The sequence below is a fragment of the Aythya marila genome (genome assembly GCF_965140915.1).
Source record: "Aythya marila genome assembly, chromosome: 1".
Taxonomy (NCBI): Eukaryota; Metazoa; Chordata; class Aves; order Anseriformes; family Anatidae; genus Aythya; species Aythya marila.
The window spans coordinates 29,643,150-29,666,686 of NC_139042.1; the positions used below are offsets into that span (position 1 = coordinate 29,643,150).

General features: G+C 35.3%; 1 protein-coding gene across 3 annotated transcripts in view; it reads right to left on the reverse strand.

The window, feature by feature from the left end:
• The window catches only part of LRCH1 (leucine rich repeats and calponin homology domain containing 1), a 117,733-nt gene that overhangs the window by 19,485 nt on the left and 74,711 nt on the right, over positions 1-23,537 (reverse strand). The window contains exons 9-19 of one of the 3 annotated variants that reach the window (XM_082774835.1): positions 22,248-22,360; positions 20,447-20,514; positions 19,339-19,425; positions 16,588-16,677; positions 16,438-16,474; positions 15,780-15,893; positions 14,451-14,498; positions 13,162-13,234; positions 2,418-2,527; positions 1,260-1,397; positions 469-546 (exon numbers count right to left, since the gene is read on the reverse strand). In XM_082774835.1, the coding sequence (XP_082630961.1) occupies positions 469-546; positions 1,260-1,397; positions 2,418-2,527; positions 13,162-13,234; positions 14,451-14,498; positions 15,780-15,893; positions 16,438-16,474; positions 16,588-16,677; positions 19,339-19,425; positions 20,447-20,514; positions 22,248-22,360 (956 nt within the window). The remainder of the gene's footprint in view (positions 1-468; positions 547-1,259; positions 1,398-2,417; positions 2,528-13,161; positions 13,235-14,450; positions 14,499-15,779; positions 15,894-16,437; positions 16,475-16,587; positions 16,678-19,338; positions 19,426-20,446; positions 20,515-22,247; positions 22,361-23,537) is intronic. The other 2 variants (XM_082774836.1, XM_082774837.1) reach the window with 2 other exon arrangements.

The window sequence follows — 23,537 nt, forward strand, 5'->3', positions numbered from 1 at the left end:
ATGACATGAGTGAGTTATTAGTTCCTTTTTAAATACATACTGCTGAGTACTTAGTATGGTAAAAAAGGAAAATCAATAATTAAAAAGAATGAAGTTCATCTTCTAAAAACAATATGTAAAAATGCAATTATAGGTGTATATGGAAAAATGAGCAAACTTCTGCTTAACTACATTATTATTAGCCAATTACCACGTTAATTAGTCATCTTCCAGTTCAAACATAAGGTGGAATTGGGGATAATACTGAATCTCTAACTGAAAACAAAATTAGTAATTCTTAAGTGCTATGACATCAACTACTTAAACGCACTAAAGTAGCATTAAATCATATAATTAAAGAAAATGGAAGTAAGTAATATGTCTTTATTGCTGAAAACTGCTATTTCATAAGGTTATCCTTAAACTACAAATTAATTCACGTGCTTTGCATTTTTGATCATCTGGAAATGGCAGATTTAATTAAATTACCTCTGGTATCCCCAGTTTTCTACATGCATCCAGAAAGTTTTCAACATTTCTCCTGCATTTGGCCATGCTAAGTTTAGGCTGTAAAAACAAGAAAAAAATAGATCATAAGCCAATAAATTCATTCAGTCAGTAAGTTAGTTTATTGAGTTATTCTTGTGCTGATTCACCATTTCCATAATTCTCCTGAAAACAAAGCTTAAAATTCTGCCTTTTTTCCCCACCAATCTAATTTGAAGTTTATATAAATATAATCTGAGTATGGAAGCTGTGGATGCCTTGCGCTTTTACTTAGTTATTAAAGCCATCAACACATTTAGATCTCTACTTGTTCATATTCAGCTTGTCAGGTTCTAAAACCTCATGTTCCATGACAGAAGACATTTCTCTGGAGAGCAAGTAAACTGATGATGCATTTCAACCTACAACAAGGGGGACAGATTTAACTGTGATAGAGCTCTTATATTTTTAAATATTTTATGTATAGCTATTTTATATTTGTGAGTACTTAATTTTCCATGTCTGAAGAATAAATTTGTTAGAGTAGAATTTCAAATACTTTTAGAATTCATCTCACTAAGGACTATCCACCCAATACTTATGGAAATATGTTAGTAAAAAGTAATTTGGAAAATCATTATTTTACTTGCTCAATGCAAGATGTGAAAGAAGGGTAATATGGCATTAAACTAGGTGTTTTATTTTGTTTTTTCCTTTTTTAATACCCCCAAGTCCTCATCTATTCTGCTCCCACAAAAACAAACAATGAACACAAGAAGAAACATTCAACTTACTACTGCTGGTGAAGGTACATGAATACTTGCTACCGAACGAGGTCGAACGTGATTTACTAAATGGCAGAGAACTACGCCATCCATCAGAGCAGACCCCAAGTCTTCAGGCAAACAAATCTTTAGTCTTGTTTCAATGTTCTGCAAATGAAGAACACATACACGCTTCAACATAGAAACAAAGGAAGGAAAAGAGGCACTTATATCCTCATCTTCTCCTCCCATGGTGTTAGATATGTATGCAGTTTCAGTTTACCAAGAAACCTACTTCTCATATAAGTGATTTTTTAAAAACTACAAATCAATCCACCCTCCTCCCATGCTGGTCACAGAATTACATACGCTCCTTTAAAGGTAGGCAACACTTCAAATGCTGCTGTCATAATATGCATTTATTTTTGTACACAAGCACATAAAAACATATGTGCATGTAATCATGTGATTGCACTACATGTGGCTCCTTTCTTTCAGTATTCCCCCAAGTTTTCTACTTATCCAAATTTTATCAGCAGTACTTTCAAACAGAATTATATGGTTTCCATCACTGACAACGAGTAAAAGGCAATCATTCCCTAGGAGTCTAAAAACTACTTATGAAGCATTGGAGTGATTAAAAAAGACAGGCAACAAAGCAAAACATTCAGCTATAACACATACCCAAAAAGTCTCTTTTAAATAAACCTAAAGTCTCATTGAAAAGAATTTGATATTGCAAAATAAAATACTTTGAAAATATTTAAGAATTTTACAAACAAAAAACTATAGTAAGATTGTTACATATGATGAATTCCCTAAAATTGTGCTTCAATTTTGAAAACGCTCCAAAAGCGCACTTAAAAGACAACTCAAATTCTAACACTCAGAGATAAGCACTTCGTCCTTTCTGATGAAATTACATGAACTATTAATTCCACCAGTGCAGGGCATGCCATTTAACCATGTCACTCCAGAAACTCCTGTTGTTATTTCCCATTCAAAAAATCTTTTCTGAAGTACAAACACCTGACTGGGTTAAGGCACTTCAGGGTAAGTCTCACCAACACAATTCAGAGAAGTAATGCTGTCTCATTTAACATTTTAAAATATCTTATTTCTGCAACTTTCCCAACGAACACATAAAATATATGTTCTATTAGCAGAATTGTACCAGCGCTCACATACCTCACGCAGCTGTTCCACAAGCTCCCTCTCTTCTCTCATCTGCTCCATTTTCCTTCGAATTGTAAATTGCGGGTCTATTGATTCCAAATTTCTTTGAGGTCTTAAGAACACTGTGATTTTTAAAAAGACAGGTTTTAGTTTTAAAAAATAAACAGCTTGACGTATTCATTTTCAAATTAAGAAAAATCTTGAGGCACCATCTCCAGCAAAAAACATTAGAAAATTTCTCTTTTGTCAGGAGGACAGCTCTGAACAGCACCATGTACCATCAATGGAGTGGATTTTTGTTGTTTGTTTTTTTGGACTAAATCCATATTGTGACAGGCAACGTCTGTCAGATGATTAAGCACCTGCACCGTGTCTTGGAGATTCTGGTCTATAGAAAACTTCCTAACATGGCAAGGAGCATCTCTTATTCTTTGAAGGAGAACCCTCTCCTACAAGATGCTCTAACACGTGACAAGCATCTTCTTAGGCAGGATAACTGCTTACTAGATAAGGTTACACTAAAAAAAATTAAAACAAACAAAAACAAACAAACAAGAAAACCCTACCAGACAAGCAAAAATATGGGTTTGATTTCTAGAAACTGAACATTACAGCCATTCAGTATGTGTGCATTTTAACGTACAATTCCTTGGAATAATTACATGAGATCTTTGTATATATACACACCCGTACACTTTCTTATTTTGTGATCATTGACTGTTTTGAATGGCTCTAAAGAGCACGATGTATGCTTGGTTGTTATTTCACAAAATGAAACTGTCACCACTCAGACAAATTAAGGGCCAACCTGATTATTATGGCCAATGACAGTGCTTAAGAGAGAGGATTTTGTGTTATTATTTTCCTGCATCTCTCCTTCTGAATGCAACAGGACACTCTTAAGTATGAACCAGGGGAGCGGGAAGTATTAAGCGTAGAAACCTCTGGTTTTAACCAGCTCCATCTCAATTTTATTTATTTAAGGCAGCAAAATATTTGTATTACTCTCCTGCTCATCTAACGTAAGAAAGGAGCAGCCCACTAAATACAGTAGCCTGGTTACAGAAATTTGTTACAGGCTATGAAGCAGCCTTGGGTTTTTTTGGGGTTGCCTAAATTTGTTGCAGATGGTAGGTGTCAATCCAGACTCTTATCTCAAATTCAGCAGCTGGTTTCTCTACATCTTTGAGTAGTAGTCACAGCTGAGATGACTGCTTGCTGATATTGCCAAAGGAAAGAGGATAATCTTAGTGTCAATAGGTAACATAATGGAAAAGAACAGCCTTTTATTTCCTAAAGGGCAAATCAAACTTTTACTCCAACTATGGAAGTAAATGATGAATTACTTTCAGTGTACCGTAGGTGCAGATGGGTGTAATCGGAGTAATTCTGATGTCCCATTAAGAATTGTGGCATCCCAATAACTTTTGATTAGGTCACAGTCTAGCTAATAGGCTAAATTGTCAAAATCAGTCCTTAAAATACGTAGGAAAATAAGAAATTGAAGTCTTGGTAGAAGGAAATTTCATCTACATTCTGACAAACTAAAACGTTAACGAAGCTCCCAGATCAGTACAGGGCTAACAGGCAAAACTGCACCCTCTAGCATCCACAACTCAACATAAACAAAACAAAACTTATATAGAAGAAATACTTTGAAATCCCAGACAAGCCTACTTACCAGGCACCTCACCTAGTTGTAGGCTGGTTGGATATGTAAAATAAAAATAATAATAATGGTAATAATCTAAGTTACCTCTCTGGTCAAAGGGAGGGAGAAAGACACTACCTAAGGCAGCTCAGCGAGCAGGAAGCAATTATTGCTTACTTACACAGTAAAGATGGAGCTCAGCTCCTGACATACCTTTAGGTTACTCACCCAAGGCACGATAAACAATACAATGCAATAAATTATGGCCAGGGTTACCAAACTTGATTCCTTTCACTACTTGACTCACACAGACATAGTTTTAATCCTCAAAGAGTAATACCCTATTCAAATGGTATTTAAATGCCACCGTAGCTTTAGCAGCAACATTTCAAAGATAATTCTCTTTGAAAGCATTATTTCATAATTATGTTCAATTTTGCAAGTATCATGGAATATTATCAGGGCCTTCATTCAGCTTGGCCTTAGCTGTCTTTGTTTAGGCCTTTGCTAAGTCCGTATAAATGTCCCAAATATAGTTCCTTCAGGTTTCAGACTCTATTAATGAAAAGTAAATGGCAACATTAGTTATTCGATCCTATTCCTATTCCTAAAGGAAACAGACATTCGACTAAGCAGCAGCAGGAAGGCTAATCTCAAGGCAGTGGGAAACCGCAATTAAAAGTTGCAAAAATTAAAAAGTTAAACAAAAATAAAGTAAGGTTAACTAATGTATATAAACACACACAAATCTCAGAAGTACTGGTTACTGCAAGTTCCAGCTACATACTGAAGTTTAAAGAAAAGTTTTCTAAACCAGGGTATCTTGGCAGCCTGAAATATTGCTTGCTTCTCTGCATTACACACATTTTCCAGCAAGGGGAGCCCGCATCTCACACACACAGGCCTGAAGGTCTGTTTTTCCCTGTCAGATAGTAGTAGAATTTCTGCTTTCTGAATCCATGGTCAACCAAGGTTATCAAATTAGTGTTGTTCAAATAAATTTATGTAGTTTATAAGACTCAATAAGCTCAACGGTTAATTTTTAATAAGCACATAGTAGGTGTTGGTCACGGCACTGAGCCTGCCGGGGTTCAAGAAGCTTTTGGACAATGCTCTCAGACACACGGACTGATTTTTTGGGTGGTCCTTTGGGGACACAGGAGTTGGACTCGATGATCCTTGCGGGTCCCTTCCAACTCAGGGCATTCTGTGATTCTATGTAGTCTACACATTACCATAAATTTCCTTGTGAAAATGTTCAGTGAGACAAGATTTCTACTAAGAAAACTTATTTAAAATGTTGCAAAAAAATAGCAATGAAATAATAATAATCTTTTATAATTGTTTCCTATATACACTGAAAGAACTTGTTTGTTAATGTGGGAATGTTTTAGTTTAACTCCAAGATTTGCACCACTTCAGAAGTGATGAAAGCAGAGGCACAGTGCTAAAGAAACAGGACACATTACATAAAGGGAAAGATAACATTAGCTTCTGGCTATGTATCTCAAATCAGGCTCAAGTCTGAATGACCACTACTGTACTTTTCAGAAGTCTCAAAGGACTGCAAAGCGGAATCTATTTTGCATTTAAATCAATGCAAGTTAACTATAGGTAGTAGTAATTTTCAAGAAAGTTGGATGCAACAGTGTTAAACTGCTTAAAAAAAATCGAGTTACTATCAGTTAAGGGTACATGATAAATTTAAAGCCATCCAACGTCCATCTAATGGCCATGGTGTACAGCCAGTTGGACTCCTAGGGTTCTACCCAAGGTCACCACAATTTTAGTCACCAAACATTCATGAATTAGTCTTTTAGTTACAATCTTTATTGGCATCTGTACTGCATAGAAGTCAAAGAACAAATGCTAAATTCCTGAATATGGTTTCATTATGTACAATGTTGAATAAAATAATGAAAAATATTCTCTTGCAGCAAGTACAGTTTGAAGATGTTGGTGAGAAATCTGAAAGACTATCAGGACACTGTAACCAGCTTCTCAGAAGTGGAAAAAAGAACTTGGATCTTACCACATTCTTGAAATAAGATGCTCTCAATTTTGATATGTTATTACTTGGAACATTCATTATATATATAGGAAGTGCTACACTTCTCTTCCTGTTTAACAGGAAAGGGTCTGCAGAAGCCTTATTTTCCTAATAATTACGTTTTACTGAGCTGCCTTTATAAAATTCTCACTATCAGAAATACACAACATCAAGTCCAATAAAATCAACTATGTGAGTCCCATTTTCCTCAACTGCCAACAGACTACTGCTGTCAGAAAAGATATGCCTTTCCAAAACAAACAAACAAAAAAGAATAAACAATACACTAATTGCTTTTTGTCTGGAATATACCAGTATTGCAGGCAGAGTAACCTACCCAATGATTTATTTATTTTGACCTAAAACACAAACAGACCCTGCATTGTCAGAAGTACTTGTAGCTTGCCTTTAGCTGTTAGAGTTGTCATTGGCGATATGTCAAGATAACTTCATACCATCGTGGCAACAAGATTCATTTTTCCATCCTACTTGTGTTTCATTGCAAATTACTTTAAAGAGCAGGTTCCTTATATATGCTGCTAGGACTTTACAGTCAAGGAAACAGTGGCAATAGCAAGTATTGTCAGGTAGTGAACTGAAATAAGAACATAAGTATTCTAAACTAAACGTTGGCATTTATCATTCAACATTTGTGGGCTTGGCTTCAATCTAATGCTTTTGACAGTTTCCTTGCCTTCCAATAAGCACTCTTCTAATTTAAGGCAGCTGGAAGATCACCCTACTTTTAAATGATACCTCTATTTAACAAAGATTTGTAAATGGTTTTACATTTAGGTTCTGTTTCTTCACTCCGATGCAATCTGATGTTGAAATATTAATGCAGTGTAAGACCTTGTTAGCCCACACAAGATCAACTTTGCATCTGACTCAACATACAGTAACACTTTGGAGAAAAAACAAACAAAAGAAGCAAAACCAACATCCACTAATGTATGGCCTTCAGTATGAACAGAGAAGTTTGACAGCTTGCTAACAGTTTGAACAGAAAGCACTATTTTTGCTTATCTGATTCTTCCAGCTTTGCTTCATCATGGATTCCTCTTTAAGGAAGTTAGTTACACACCTTCAATAACTGGAGCTGGGTATTTTTAAGAGTCGCTATCTAAAAAATTTGTGAATAAAAATGCCGAAAAGACAGCAGCAAAATTATTGTTTATGTCCAACTTTATATAAACCCCTGAAAGTAAAAGAAATAAATAAAGCTATGCTGGAAATAGCTCTGGAAGTGGGTATCATGAGAAAAGGTGTTTTGCCAGACTTGCAAACAGTGGCACTCTACTCATTTGCTTTTGATACTACATATTGTGCAGAAAATTAACATGCATCCTTTGAGGCATTTGGTCTTATAAACATTCCCTTACGAGTACTTTCTTTCATCCTTAGCCACTTGGGACATTTTCCACATATTGCGGTTTTTGAAAACATAAAATCAAGTAAATTATGCATGGAACACCTACCATTGTCACTGTCTCCTTCAGATGGTATACTGTAGCTAAAGTTGTCCCATGTTTGTGCCTGTGTCAGTGTGTTGAAGGAGATAGGAGGAAGACTGAGGGATGGGTCTGCTGGAGGGGAGTGACAGCCAGTCCAAACACAGTGGTGTAAGGACCGGGGTGGGGGAAAAGGGCGGGCAGCAGCATTTCATATATGGCATTAGGGTTTTATGGCAATGATGAAGATGCAATTCAAAGGTGATCAATATAAAATGCATTTTTTTTTTTTTTGGAAGAAAAGAATGAAAGATGGTGCAGAATAAAAAGAGCGAAAAGTTATATGTTAGTACTTGCAAACTAGACATTGCATGTGCAGTTAAAGCTGTTAAGCTTAACAGAAGCATTGTAACCATAGCACTTTAAACAAATTGTTTACAACCAAGTTTTAAGAAAAAGTACCCATAGATTTTATGTTAGAGCCTGATGAAAAACTTGACTTTGTGAATCAGAAGGTAAATACATCCATCTGCTGTGAAGTTTCAGCAATTACAGGAAAAAGTTTGGAGAGGAATTGAGTTATTTTTGCAACTGTCATAAGAACACTACACCCCCCAAACATAATGTGTATATCCATATGAAAATATTATTACAATAACTTCCCAGTTAATGTTGCTAGGTCACAAATCTATTATCCCTATAATTCTTATTCTGTTGAAACACGCCCTGTAAGCACATGTACTAGACATGTTTTCCTTTTGGTTTAATCACTTAATAGCTTATGCTGCACTGCTTACATTTCTTGCCAACTCCCACAACAGTAAGTCCAAATCTACAATGGGCCCACCCCCATCCTAGGGAAGTTCTGGTCCTCACCAACCTTGGCAGACTTTCTAAGGACGAGGAACAGAGATGTGACACTGCCAAAAGATGATCTTGAGTCTTTGCCACAAGCCTTGACAAACCTGCTCTGTAGCATTACAACAAGCACAAATTCAGTAATGATCCAGCTGGGCTCCCTAGAGAATAAAATATATCACATGTCCACAGATGCTGTAAATCTGGAGATCCTGTTCACCAGACAGCTGTAAAAGCATGCCATGGTCATGGCCACCCTGGTGTGTTTGTTGATAAAATGAGTTGATACTCACTATGGAGCTAACTTGCACAGCAATATAGCCTCTATTTTCCATCCATTCTGCACCCTCTTATTTGTTCCTCAAATCCTTCACTGGACATTTCTATTCCTTCCCCATCACATCTACTCCACACTTGTCTCTCTCCAAATCTCCATTCTTCAGCATCTTTGAAATGGTAACTGACACCCTTAAAATATCTCCTCTGTTTATTTTTAGCACGCCATCCATCTTTTCAAAGCTTTCCACTGGTTTCTTCCTTTTCATCACAGAATTTAAATCCCTCCTTCCCTAGTCTTAACAATAATGTCACTCTTTAATGAGTTTTTCCTGTACCTGATCTCAGTTCTTTACCATTTCTGCCATCAAAATGAGCTCTTCCCTTGCTTCTTGGTTTTCCACATTTTTATCTACAATCACATACACAACATTATAATCTCCAGTTTAGTTTGAGGAGAATGAACTACTTCTGCTCTGAATACTACCTACTACTTTAAGTAAAGGAAATTCCCATTTTATACCATTCCAAACTAATAATAAGAAACTTCATTGCATAGACTTTCACATTCCCCCACGACTCTGGAATCTGTACTAAAAAAAATATGGTAATTCAGACAACATTGTGTAAAACTTCACCTTAAACTTTCTTTCACATTCAACGGTTCAAGAGCTCTCTCTCCTTAGATATCCCTTTTTTCAAAGCCTGTTTACTGCTTCTCGCTACTGGGACAATGGGTCAGCCAAAACTGAGTCAGCATAACCTAAACTCGGAGAAGAATTCAACGAGGGGTAACAGAACACTGATTTATGGAAAATAATAAGCAGTCTTTAATTACACTGGCAATTAGGATCCGCATGATTTTCCAAAGTACACAGATAATCCAGTTGGTCTTCTTGGGGAGAAAACAAGTAGAACAAATAAATATTCGGAGATTAAAAAAGCAGTAACTAACCCTTGAAAGAGGGAAAAATGCTGTCAAGTTCTAATAATCACTGTGTGCTCCAACAACACTGAAGGACAGCGAGGCAAGCATGTTCACATACACCCACATCGTGCTGTAAATCCTCTACAGATTATGAAAATGAAGAATTTGGATTCACATGTAAGATTATGCTAAGTAAACAAAGGAACAACTTTTCACGTCCCATTACAAACTGCATTGTCGTTTGAAGTTATGTCAGTGCTTCTTTTATCCTCTAAAGGTACAATTACTATTTTTTGTCTGGGTTGCTGCCACTTTGTTCAGCAGAAACTATAACGCAGTCAAAGCAGCACAGAACAAAAGCATAAAATATTTTTGAATGCTGCAAGATGTATTAGTTGATGTTCTTATCTCATTTTAAGGATTATGGCAAGAACTTTGCAATGCTTTGTTTCTAAAATGTTGAATGATACCAGTTGTAATTACTTCATGAATCAAGCGTAACAGATTTACATATATTATCTGTTTTGAGTGATTCCCTTTCCAAGTGCCAAAGCACATCCCAAGAGCAAAACTGTGGTTCTAAGTAAACTTATAATTATTGGTTCCTTTCAACAGTAATTTTAAGGTTTTCAAATTGAATATTTATTTGAGAAGCCATACTCTATAAAATATTTTAAAAGAGGAAATAATTGGGAAAAAAAATCTCTTTTTACCTTCTGTGTAAACAACTGATCCTTGAAAAGAATTTGTCAAGAAGTCAAACACATTCATTACCTTTCAAAACGTTTTCTTTGGATACCCAGACAGCCATCAGATATGAGTTTTCCAATGTTTTATCTTCATTTTAAAATGAAAGAATAAAAAGGCCTTCAGTCCTGAACACATACCAGTATATACTGATATAGAAAATACTAACACAGACGTTTAAGCTACTGTGGTTTATCCTTTGGAAGCACTTCTATTTGTGCATGCACTTCAAAAAACTAGACTCATTAACCAGGAGCCTGGTATGGTTTATTTTCACCTTTCCAAAAGACATGTCATTATGAAACAGTGAGGGTAAAAAAAAATATCAAACAGAAAACAACATCCATTTAAAATAGATGAAAATAAATGTTGTGAAAATAAACTCTCCAATTTCAGAAAGGTATGCTTGCATATATTTTCATTGACCATTTGCCATTTTTCCCCACAGAACATGATGTACACAGAATTTTTTTAGAATCTATCTTGCCCTCAGGTTTAAAAGATTTATAGGAGCAAGTAATTCAAGTAAAAGCCTTAATGAAGTAAATAGCTAAAAATCATTTCCAATGAGTTCTAAAGTTTTCCCTAAGGCCATTAAGAACTTTAATGAAAAAGCTAGCAAAATAAATTACAGACTGAGCTGAAAAACTTTCCTGGATCACAGAACTGCTGGAGCTCTAGCACAGCTCAGCTTTAGGGCAGTACAGCAGTATATAATTAACGAGCACAAATTCAGACAGTGATAAAGTGGTTGAAACTCTCACAAAACTGAAAGACAGGGAAGGAACAAGAGAATCATGGCAGGCTAGCCAACTTTAAGAGGACAGATGTTCAGGATTCATGAATATGCCAGTATTTTGAGCTATTATCTGTAATTTTTTCCAGAAGTGTTAGCAAAACAAATTTAAATACTACTTTTACAGCAATTCTATAGCAGGAGGGTGGGAGGAAACAACATGAGGTCTCCCTACTCTACAGCAATGCTTTGTCCCATTGTGCTACAGAGCTAACTTACTGCTGCTTTATCTGATGTTGGAAAGTTTTGCTATTGCCAAATTAACCTGTTTTACCACAGTATAAATCTGCGGTAACATGACAGAAACTGCATGCAATGAGGTGAAAAATTGTCCAGTAATGGCTCTCATTTGGTGATTCTGTAGTGCATAATATGGCAAGGAAAATTCAATTTAGATGACCAAGTTTTCTGTAACTCATAGCTGTGACCAAACAGCTTCATAGCATTGGCATACTCAAAGCAATGCAAATATACAAATTTGTATTGGTACGGAGCATAAAACCAACTGGCTTTAGTATTTAATGAAGTTACATATAGCTTCAAAAGACACGGGGGAAGAACTGGAGGAGTTGTGATCATCTGGGTCTTCCATCACTACACTTGTAGGAATGTTGCAAGAGACTGCAACCCTTGTAAGTCCAGTCCTAGAAGTTGTCTAAAAAGATTCACTAGGCTATTTCAGAAAGCATTTTTTCTTCGATTATGTATCACAGTCATCAAGTAGAGGACACCTTTGTACACTGATACACCGAGATTAGGACATATGTGTTAAACTAACACTTGAATCCGAACTCAGTCTTGTACTTTCTTCTACAATGTTGCTTCCATCTCCTGGAAGCAGATTTAACCGAGCAGAACACAGGCTACCTCCTATGAAAGCAGCAACAGTGTGGGACCATTTGTCTTTGCATGTCTTTCTCCCAGTAGTGTTATCTTAACGTTGTCGCTGGACTGAACGATATTACTCTCTTTTTTTCCCCCACGTCCTAGAAGGACACATTTGTTCATCATTTAACCCATTTTTTACATGTTAAGAGAAAACATTCCTAAAGCATCAGGACCATGAAAGAATAAAGGCAGAGTTTAGAAGTCCAACCAACTATGAAATTCAAGGAAACAGATGTCACATTTGTATGTCATGAAACAGGAAATTTAAAATGTCTTCTTCATGGAACAAGGTTGGTGAAATAACACCACTTCTTAATTTTTTTTTCAAAAAATCTATGGGTACAATTTCTTAAAATACATTCAGATATGAAACTGCTGCCATTATTGTCAAGATATTTTGTTATGGAAGCCAGAAGCTTGTTGTGGTTTACCAGCATTTGAATAAAAGCATTTGTGGTGAATGTGAGAAACCAGAATTACAGTTTTCAGATACTAAAGCATATTAAAAAAGGTTATTCTTTAGAGATGATGTGAGATGACTTAACAATATTGAAAATCACTACTGACTACCTCAGCACACAGAAGCTAAAAATAAGTTTACCTGTGGCTTATCCTGCTTTTACAGGAAGTGGTTACCCAAGTCCTCAAATATGTTAACAGTTCAGTTTGTCTCTCCACCTTTTCTTTCTTTTTTTTTTTTTTTTAAATGAACTGCTGCATATTAAAGGATTGAGGGTTATGGAGATTTAATACATTGCAAATTCATGAAACTCAGCTCCTGACTGAAGTAAGCATCTAATCTTCCAGTAAACCTTAATCTTACACAAGTATAACTACTGAGAAACTCACTGCAGTAAGCAGTTTTCAGAGCAATAACTGTTTTCTGGATAAGAAATACATACATGTTTTCTGAACGTAAAATATATCAAATGTATAGCTGTTATAATGTTAATCTAAAGTCAAACCTATGACCTTAAAATGTTCTACTCCTTAAACTATTGTACAGAATGTTTCATCATTGCCTTCTGAAGGTTAAAAAAAAGTACAAACATCCATAACACAAAAAAAAAAAACACACAAATTGTATGGCTGATTTTCTTTCCTACATTACCTGATCGTGGCTTCAGGCCAAAAGGGATTGCATTGTTTGCAGTGGGAGACATTGTTGGACTTTTATCCTTGTTCTGTGTAATTCAAGAACACAAATCCAAATAAGAATAAATCCAGAATATCACAGCACAACTGACTGAATAAAATACAAAAGTTACAAATACAGCACACTACAACTACTTCACCACAATCGGATCCCAAAATAGCATTGAACATGCAACAACCTCCCATATTTATTCAATTTTATTTTTTTTCCTGGAAGAGAAGCGTAAGTTTCTGACCAAAGACAGCAAGATACCGCCCCTAGCTACAAACAAGTATGATTATTTTTTTCTCCCACAAAATTACTTGGTCCCAATCATACTTTTTGTGGCACAGTACATTTATGAGAACAAAATAAAGGCCATTTTTTTCCCTAAGATATTTCTTACATAGAATGGTAATAAATTCAATGAAACTACTTTCCCTTGGACACTGCATTCTGCCTAAAATGCATAAAGTAGGAAGTTAATCATATACCTCAGAGCAGGATCACCCTTGACACTGAGCTAGGCTAACAGTCGCAGCACGAAGAATAGACTGGAGCATAGAGAGAATGGTGAGGTATAACCATGATACTATCAATAGAAACACAGGAAGAGTCCTATAACCAAACTCCAGAGTGTGAATCCTATTTACAAAATGATTCCTCTGGGAGGAACTATAAGAGTCCCATCACCAAGGCTGGGTACTCATGAGTTTGTGAGCTGCTGATACTTAGTGCAACATACAGGAAGAAATCCCGTACCTGCACAGAAAATATGAATAAAAATAATCTCCATAAAGAGTTCCCTACAGTCTCCCTTTTGGACCTTCTGCTGAAATTTGCACTGTGATGGCAAAAGGATCAATGAAATTAGCTGCTTCTTGAAAAACTAATCAAGGATATGACACACAACTGTGCAAAAAAAAATAAATCCGTTGTAATCAGTGGAAATCTTTGTGAAGCAAAGACAACTTTAAAAGAAAAGGAGAATTATCCAAGATTAAATGTTTTGTACTAAGCTATGTAACTCAGAAACAAACTTACCAGAAAATGTTATTTATATTCTAGTAAACCCATATAAGGACAAGAATAAATGAAACAGGCTAAATAATTTCCAAAGCAACTACTCATAAGCTCATATTTTCTGTGAAGTTCAATTACATGTTTTATTTAGTCTATGAATCATTCATGCAGAAAGTTTTTTTTAAAAAGAGCTAAATGATCATCTATATACAAAAGACAAACAAATGGCACTAACATCTTACCTCATTGTGAGAGGTTTGGCCACTTGTATTCCAAACAATTAGATCATTCTGCATGTTTGGAAAGAAAGAAAAAGATCATTTCAGAAATTGTATTAGTCACACACCACCACAGGGTACTTTACTTTTGACAGTCAGATACTCATTGATATTAATACTTCCCACCTTTACATTTTTTGGTTTTCAGCACTCTATTGAAAGAATTTTAGTGAATATGAATTTTTACTACTAGAGGAACACTGAAGATACTACTTCAAAATTTTCTTGTGGAAATTATTTGCACAATTTTTTCTTATCTAACTGATTCATAAGCAAATTTATAAGATTTGAATCTTTGTTGGTTCAAAGGTAATAGCTAATTTTGTTTTGCAGATTTTGTAATTAAATCATCACAAAGTTTAATATGTGAATAGATATTTTAAATACAGATTTGAAGAGGGAAGCATTCTTCAAGCGACTCATTTCATAATTGCAATGTAACATACCTTTTGTTACCACTTTTGCTACAGTTAAAACTGGAAACATGGAAATCATGTAAATAACTATGAAATAAAATAATTAAATTAATTCTGTATTAGTCATAACTTGGTCAGCAGAAACAACACTGGCATAGGTAAAAAAAAAAAAAAAGATTTATATCAATTCAAAACCCCTTCATTAAGGCAAACTTTTTTTAATCAAGACAAAAATGGAAACCAAAATAAAAGACAGAATTTGAAACACTTGATCCCAATGCTCAGAATTTTCAAAAAGTTAGCAAGATGGGAAGGAAGATTTCACTCCCATTTTGCCACATGACCTTCCCTGGCCACCTCTTTAACTTGAAAAATAAAATCCCCAGCTACTGACTTTTTTCATAATATTACCTCAGCCACTGCACTAGCTAGAATAAACAGAAATAAATCTTACCAACCTGGTCCCGGCCAGTTTTGCCTTAAATATACTGCTGGGAACAAGAATTCAGCAGTTTATTAAAGTACTACAAGAACTGGGGTATTTGGGGTGAAGGGGAAGAAGAACCAGATGGTTTACTTTATTGAAGATCTAACTTTGATGAGACTTATTTTTGGCAGGGGAAATACAACTACTGTAATATTTACTGGAAGACATCCGTTTCATTATATCAGCCTTTTTCCTGAGACATAGGTCTTACTTAACATCCCATGTACAGTCAAACCTTGAGACTCAATCTAGGGAAAAAAACAAACACAACAACAACAAAAACAAATCCCAAAGGGCCTAAACTAAAGGGTCTGACATTCCATACACCAATGAAATGACCCGTTCCATTCCAAATGTTTCCATATTTGTTGTATCTAGACACCTACATACCTGACTCAATGGCCATTTTTCACCCTGTTCACATGTTCTCACTTCACTCTTGGCTTTCTCCATTATTAATTCCCTCCTCCTCTGAAATTCTAATTCCTCTTCAGCATTTTCTTTCTGCAAGATAAATTACTTTAGACTGTGAATCACTGGGAACAGAATTGTGTATTTTTATTTTTATTTTTTTTTATGTATAATATTACCTCAGAAGTATTTCTTACAAACACTGATGAAAAGTGAACTATAAAGAGACAATCTACTTGCAGGTCCACTGCTAACAGGTAGATAATTTTGTAAATCTAAAACTAATTCACTTCAAACATAGAAAGAGTACACTTAGCTAAGCTGTGAACAATAGTAATTTATTCTCATGGCCAACAGAATACATGAAAGAAATGGCCCATGAAAGATGACTCATTCTGCACACACAAAAGCTGCACAGAAGGTAAAAAAGGAAAAAATGGTATGCAAAAGCAGATGATGAATACAGAAAAAGAGTGTTTACATATACATAAAATTCCACAAAAATAGCTTAAAAAATTAGTTGCGTCCTCTATCCTAGTACAGTTTTCCTTTACCTATTTGGTAGGTTAATAGTTGACGCTGGCTCATTTCCTGCCTCACCCCCAAGTATTTTGTAATAATATGCTCATTAACGTACCTGACCAAGGGAAGACATCTCCATCTGCATTTGACCGCTATGTATAAAGATAAACAAATGCAAATATATAATTTATTTTGTAGAAACTTAAATATGATGAATCTAACAAATGCAATATTTTTTCTACAAAAAAAAGGTAGATAAACACACTTTACTGTGGACTCCTGAAATTCTAAAGCTGTTGCTGGTTCCATGGGATACAGATTCACATCACTGCTCTCTGAAATATCCATGCTTAATCTGTAAGGTTTGAAATAAAAACATTGCACTGGGATATAGTTTTGGTAACCACTCTGTTATGTATTTAATTTCAAACAAATTAATATATTAAATATTTTTAGTCATGGTATTAACCCAATCAATTTTCTTTCTTAAAAGAGATCACCACTTTGGTCAAAGCAACATTAACATCTGCAGAATATCCTGGGCAATAGCTTGTATCAAAACAAAAGGACCTGTTTACTACCAACAACCATGCTACTACACGTAATACCGAAGATGTCTACACCCAACCTCTAGCACCCTGTGTCTGAATAGAATCCACAACCCTACTAAAGATATTCACATTTAATTTACAGAGCATGAAAATAAAGCAGCACAACAATAAACTCCCAATAGCCAACAAATCAGAAGAAAGAAGTGAATACAGAAAAGGGAGCGAAGGAAGCATCTAAAAATATTGAAGACTGAGTCTGAAATGCTTTTCCTTTCCTGAATTACTGCTAATGTACACAGAAGATAGGCAGACATGAAACTCTGCAGACCATTAGCAGCACAACAAATGGACGTTTATTTATTTATTTAACAAGTTAAATAGTCATATTTGTTATTGAAAATAGCTCTAGTAGATATGTTCTATATGGAGCTCTAGTCAGTGCACAGTAAGTATGCTTCAGCATCACCTGCTGCTTCAGCCCCTATAGACTCTTCTTTGTAAATCCTAAATGGCTTTCAGTGTCAGACGAGGATAATTCCAGCTAAAGTCACTTATTTAAATTAAATTTATCCTGATTAGATGATTATACTGATGCACAATGGAAACTTCTCTGGGGAAAGTTAAAAATTTTACCATGCTGTAGGCTTAAGTTAAAAGCATGTGAAAGCTTCTGTGCATCTTAAGTTACAGAGCAATGCAAACATTTATACTCCTTTGTGGATTTGGATGAAGATAACAATGCTACTCAGCATGACAAACAAAATTTTCATCACACAGCTTTATATAACGTATTTATTATATAAAACTGCCATATCATCCAGTAATTGTGCAAGCAATGATGAGGAACCTGTGGCCCAAAGAATGGAAAGTCAACAGCTTTATTTGGTAAATACTAGGCACCCAGGTGAGTCATACTGGACAAGTCTGTTTGTTAACACACAACAAACAGACACGTGAGTGGCCTGCTTAGCACTTGGCGTAGAAAAATAAATACATACATGACATCTTTAAAAGTCATCTTTAAACGCCACATTTCATATATACTATCGTGCCCCTGAAAGCACATCTGAACAAGCACGGAGAAACTGAGGGATGAATTTTCTGTATTTTATTGCTCTCTGTAATTTGGTACGAGAAACTAAAGATGTAGGAAATATCACGCAATATTTGATAAACAAAGTGACAAGTTTTACAAGGCTAAGAACTGGAAGTTTTGAATGTCACTTCTTCCATGTTAACAGCAGCACTTCTCCCACAAAGTAATAAGCCTCAGATGAGGTACAGAAGCAAAGAAATACTTTCTCACTGAAACCACTGGAATTAAAAAAAAATTTCCTAATTTTTATTTTTTTAATTAAGAAGAAAATACTCGTAAATCAAGTATTTAGTATACAATTCAAGAATTCAAATATTCTCTGTATGATTCAAAATAATGCCAGGTAATTCCTTCTCATGAAATACTAAACAGGAGTGAAATTTTGTCCTAAAAAAGCAGAAACGTTATGTTAAGTGAAAAAAGCAACATCAAAGTAAGCTTTTAAACTAAAGAACAGAGTAGTTGTAAGAACAAATGGACACAGTAAACTGGCCAAGGGAGGAAGTAAAAACAAGGATATTTTAGAATGGAAAAGATAAGGAGTTGTCTAATTTTCAGAGAAACTAAGCTCTAAAACAGCTACCTTATATAGGTAATGAATAAGAATTAGTTTCTTGGTTTTTAAAATGAGTTCAATCAGTTTTTGGAAGGGATTACACACAGAAAAGCAATAGCAAGCATACGGACAGAGCTATCTACAACCTCAACTGTCCTTTTAAGCTAGACAAGCATTTTTTTTTTTTTGTTTCTTTTAAATACTTATTCTTTTTGTTTATTCACAGACCCAGGGTCATTTCACCTGGCTTTAGGCACCTAGAACATGCATAAAGAATTAGAAACAACTTTGCCTTCTACAGTCAAGGGGTATCCTAAATCTTCTCTAGCTGCCTCTTCCTTTTTCTCATTCCAGCTTCAGAAGGAGACTAAAGGAACTCCATCACTAGTTCAGGCACCCTTTTTATATGTCCTATTAATGCAGGGCAAAGCTGGGCCACAAAACCTTCTACAAGCCCTACATAATAAATACATCAAGCAAGAGTAGAGGATAGTTTACAGCCCTGAAAAGAAATTTGACTATCCTACAGGAAATTTCAGAAAAATCACAGTAGTGTACAGAGTGAGATTAATAGCTGTCTCTCCACCTCTAAATTTATTTTATTTTTATACCTGAAATCCTTATTAACATACTAAAAATACTGTACATACACAAGAGAGAATGCAAGTTGCCTTAACTATGTGCCTCCAGAAAATTATTAGTATGCTAACAAAACAGTTGGTAACTCTGGAGAATTTAAATTATCAGTTTAAAAAGAACTCCAAAAGCTATTTTAAATACATGACATTAAGACACCAGCTATTTTAAGCATACCTGTTGGGATCTTGTAATAAATCTACTGCTTCTCTTAGTTGTTCTATCATTGCTATATCAATAGTTTGTTCTTCTGATAAATTTATTCTATAATAGAAAACAAAAACATCCAAAACGAGGTAAAACAGCAGTTATCAAGGATACAGCAAGTATTAAGGGCATGGGGGAACAGCCTCTGTGCACACAAAGTGCTGAATTTATGGAGTGTCTTCAGAAAAAATTCACCAGCACTCTGCCTTTAACAAAACTCCCCGATCCAATACATACATAGGTAAACAAATGTGGTAAACTAAAACTTTTGCATCTCAGTTAAGTAGACTGACTTCTAAAGCTGAAAATTTATTTACTAATATTTGACTCTTAGTAATCACTTTCATCACATATATTGTTACTAAAAACAGTGATTCTTTTAATGGACAGCATGCTTTCTTTTGCTTTTCAAGATCTGCGATGCTTTCTGGAGCTTAGAAACCAATCAATCACCCATTAGTTCTGCCAACAAGGCTATTTTAGAAAGTGCTTATTTTTCCCTCCTTCGAATATTTGTTTTTAATCACATAGGACTCTACTGTTCTGCTAGTGAGAACTTAGCAGTACACTGTTGTGCTAAATCATCCTTTCTTATGCATTCTTGTCACTGACTGATGTTCACTGCTCTTGAATTAATGCTTATGAATTAATGGTTGCTTCAAGGTTAAAATTATGACAATGCGGAAAGAGACTGATAGATTTTCAATTTTTTTTTTTCATTTGCATTAATCTTAGATTTTATAAGTTTTGATAAAATCTTTTTTTTTCCCTAAAACAAGAACAAAAGCGATGCCATATAAGCAGACTAAATATCAAAATACTTAATTAAAAAGCTTGGCCTCTACATAGGTTAAAAACACAACACAGCTGTATTAGTGCCTACAGATTAGTTGCAAGATAAGATCCACTTTGTTTATCAATAATGTATAAAACACCAAGCACCTATAGAGAGTGCAAGGCTGTGCTTCTGTCACGCTTCCAACTCCACAAAATTATTAACTGAGAAGGAAAGACCAGTTTTGGTCATCTAATGAAACAATACAATTAATTACTTATAGACACACACAAAAATACTCACATTTCCTCTGTTTGCCATTGTGCATCCTCTTCTATTCTCAATAATTCATCGCACTCCGCTGCTCTGCTCTGTACGCAGACAAAGTGATTAAGAACTGAACTTTGCAATTAAGTAGGCAGATAAATTTTCCTTTCAGACTCAGCACTGACCTATTTTATTTAACAGTTTAGGGTGGCTTGTTGAAGCAATCCAACACTTTTGCTCCACTCCTCACTCTACCCCCTTTTCAGACACTAATTACTTGATCTTCTGTTCAACAATCAGATTTTATTGAGGCCAACATCCCTCAACTTCCTTTAACTTTAAAAAGAAAGTCAAGTAGCACGAGAATTCTTTATTCTATGTCCCACATTTCATTTGTGCCTTTCTGGTGTATGCAAACAATGCTTCAGTTAAGCCTGACCTTTACTGTAATCTTAACTTGCTCTCTTCAAACAGCCAGATTTGTTTACAGACCAAGGAAATTCCAAATATGGAAACAGTAACAATTCTGTGTTTCATTCATAACTATTAACAGGATCCCTATTTCACCATTTTTAACAACTCTGATTAAAAAAAAAAAAACAAAACCAGAAAACAAAATAGAAACAAAACTGCATGCAACAATTCATATCAGCTGGCCAGTTATTTTGGGTTCGGTGTAGGTATAAATCAGAGCTCCCACTGTCCTACCTGTAATTATGAACTGCTACTTATTAGAATATTTGAATCCCTCACTTATGCTTCCATTTGGTATTTTGCGAATTTCTTTTCTTCGTTTTGGATGGGCAGAACACTGAAGTAATTTAGCTGCCGCTACAAACAGAAGCTCTCTGAGTGGACGTGCATTTATACTGGTAGAGAATGAACAGCATAAAACAGAAGCCTACCCTCTTCGTGTCACGGGTTTGGCACAGACACCGCATCACCCTGTACCACCAGTAAACACTATCCAATTCTGCCAGATGTGCCACTGAGGAGTGTAGCAGCTTCTCTAACATTCCCCAGGGATGGCACATTTCACAATAACAACCCCCAGTAGAATGAAGACATTCTTTTCATCCTTTTTAATTATTACAGAAATGAAGTATTTGATTTTTCCCATAAGGGCATAAATCACGAGGTTAAAAAAAAACAGCACTTATTCTAGAAGGCAAACCTCAGTTTCTGGGCATAATTATACAGATAAGATAAAGCCATACCAATTAGGATGAATATTTGAAAACCACAAAATCTTCCAAACCTAAGCCCTCTTTTGGCACAGCAAGTGGTACTGAGTCAATGTATGGTTTGGTTAACCAGAATTTCAATTTTAGATGTCCCAAAATACATGTTAGTAGATGACAAAGTATAAACCAGAGAATACAACAGAGTCGGAGATCTGCAGCAGAAGGTAAATACCCCCAGTTCAAAATCCTCAGCACAGAACGGATGAGCTACCTGTCACCAACTGCTGATCTCAACTGCCATAATGTTAAGAAGATAACAAAACACAAATAAATTAAAGTGCTTACTCTAGCAATACTGTCATACCACCTTTCAATATTGTAACCTCTCTTTTACTGAACCACTGTTTTCCTAAAGCCTTAGCCACAAGCTAAAGGACAACTCGCAAACTAGAAAAGAGTTATGGGTATAATAATTTACTAGATTAATTATCATCATTTTAAATTTATCTACTTACTTTTGCATCCTGCATCTTTTATGACAATGTTGTGGTATATTATTCATTAAGATGTCTACGGTTTGTTATTCCTGCTTGTTCTATAGTTATGAAAGCCATTAAAATACTTCCCCCATTTAAAATTGATCACAAACTTGCCTTAATGTAACTCATAAATTCTGTAGTAAGAGCATCCGATTCATCAAACTGGTTTCCTGTTTCTCTTGACTTATCGTTGACAATCAAGTGAGAAGATCCCTGATGGAATTCCACTAAAAACAACAATAACAGAAGATAGAATGATTTCTGGTTCAGCTGAAATTTGTTACTCATAAGAATACAGATTATAGAGTTCAGAAACAATTAAAGTTTAAATTCAAACCATATTAAAAACCTCAAACTAGTTATGACTTTTGCATTCTAGGGATCGATGCCAATTCATTCCAAAGCTGTAATAAATCAATATCCTTGGCTCATACAGTCATAGATCAGCTCACAACAGGCACTGATGGTGTCTAAGTTTTGAATTACACAAAATGCCTTGCCAGTACAAGAACACAGTGGGAAAGCTACAGATTTTACAATAGTCGCATATCTCAGCCAGTGACAAGCAGGTTTTTTATGCAACTTTGAGTGCTGTAACACAAACTCTCAGCAGAACTCAAAAAAAAAATCAGAGCCTTCCAAACAACATGAATCTCCTGCTTACATATACTGTTTCCTGAAGTATGTGGCAATAATAATTTTCTCCTCTGATTGAGGCAGTCTGATCCCATAATTTACCCTCTGATGCACTGATAAACACCATAGGATATGATACCCTTACTATCCCACTTATTGTTCTACTACATTCTGATGAGAATCTGAACTGAAGTACATTTAATCTAGTACTTAACACTAGTGTGAAAGACTCATCTCCTGCTTACATGGTTTCCACGTACAACTCCTTGACATTACCTTGCAGTTTTTTATTGGTATGTGTGGACCTTAGAGAAACACTGTTTATTAATGATACCTGTATGCTGATAAAGGTGTAACTAACAATATTTAGATAAAATTACACTGTCAGCACTTGAAGAGATGCTTATTTCTTTCCAGAATGTAATGCCGGCTTTGATGAATAAAGCTTTATATGTACACGCATTAAGTACAGTCATCTGAAATGGACTCTACTTTTACATGTAGCTAATTCAGAATCTGAACTAGCATCTGACAAAAGCTATTTGTTGGTATTACTGATTGAGAACCGTGGTTTAAGCAGTCTCTCATTCTTCTTCCCCCACTCAGAACTACAACTTAATAACTCTTGAGAAAGGTGAAACAAGTTCATGGAAACTGGTACAAAACTGCAACTATAAGGATCTTGATTCAGTGTAGTTAAAACTATTAAAGTAGCACTTTCTTCTGTTTTAAATGACTTCATAGGTATGCTTGAAGCCTTCTAGATAG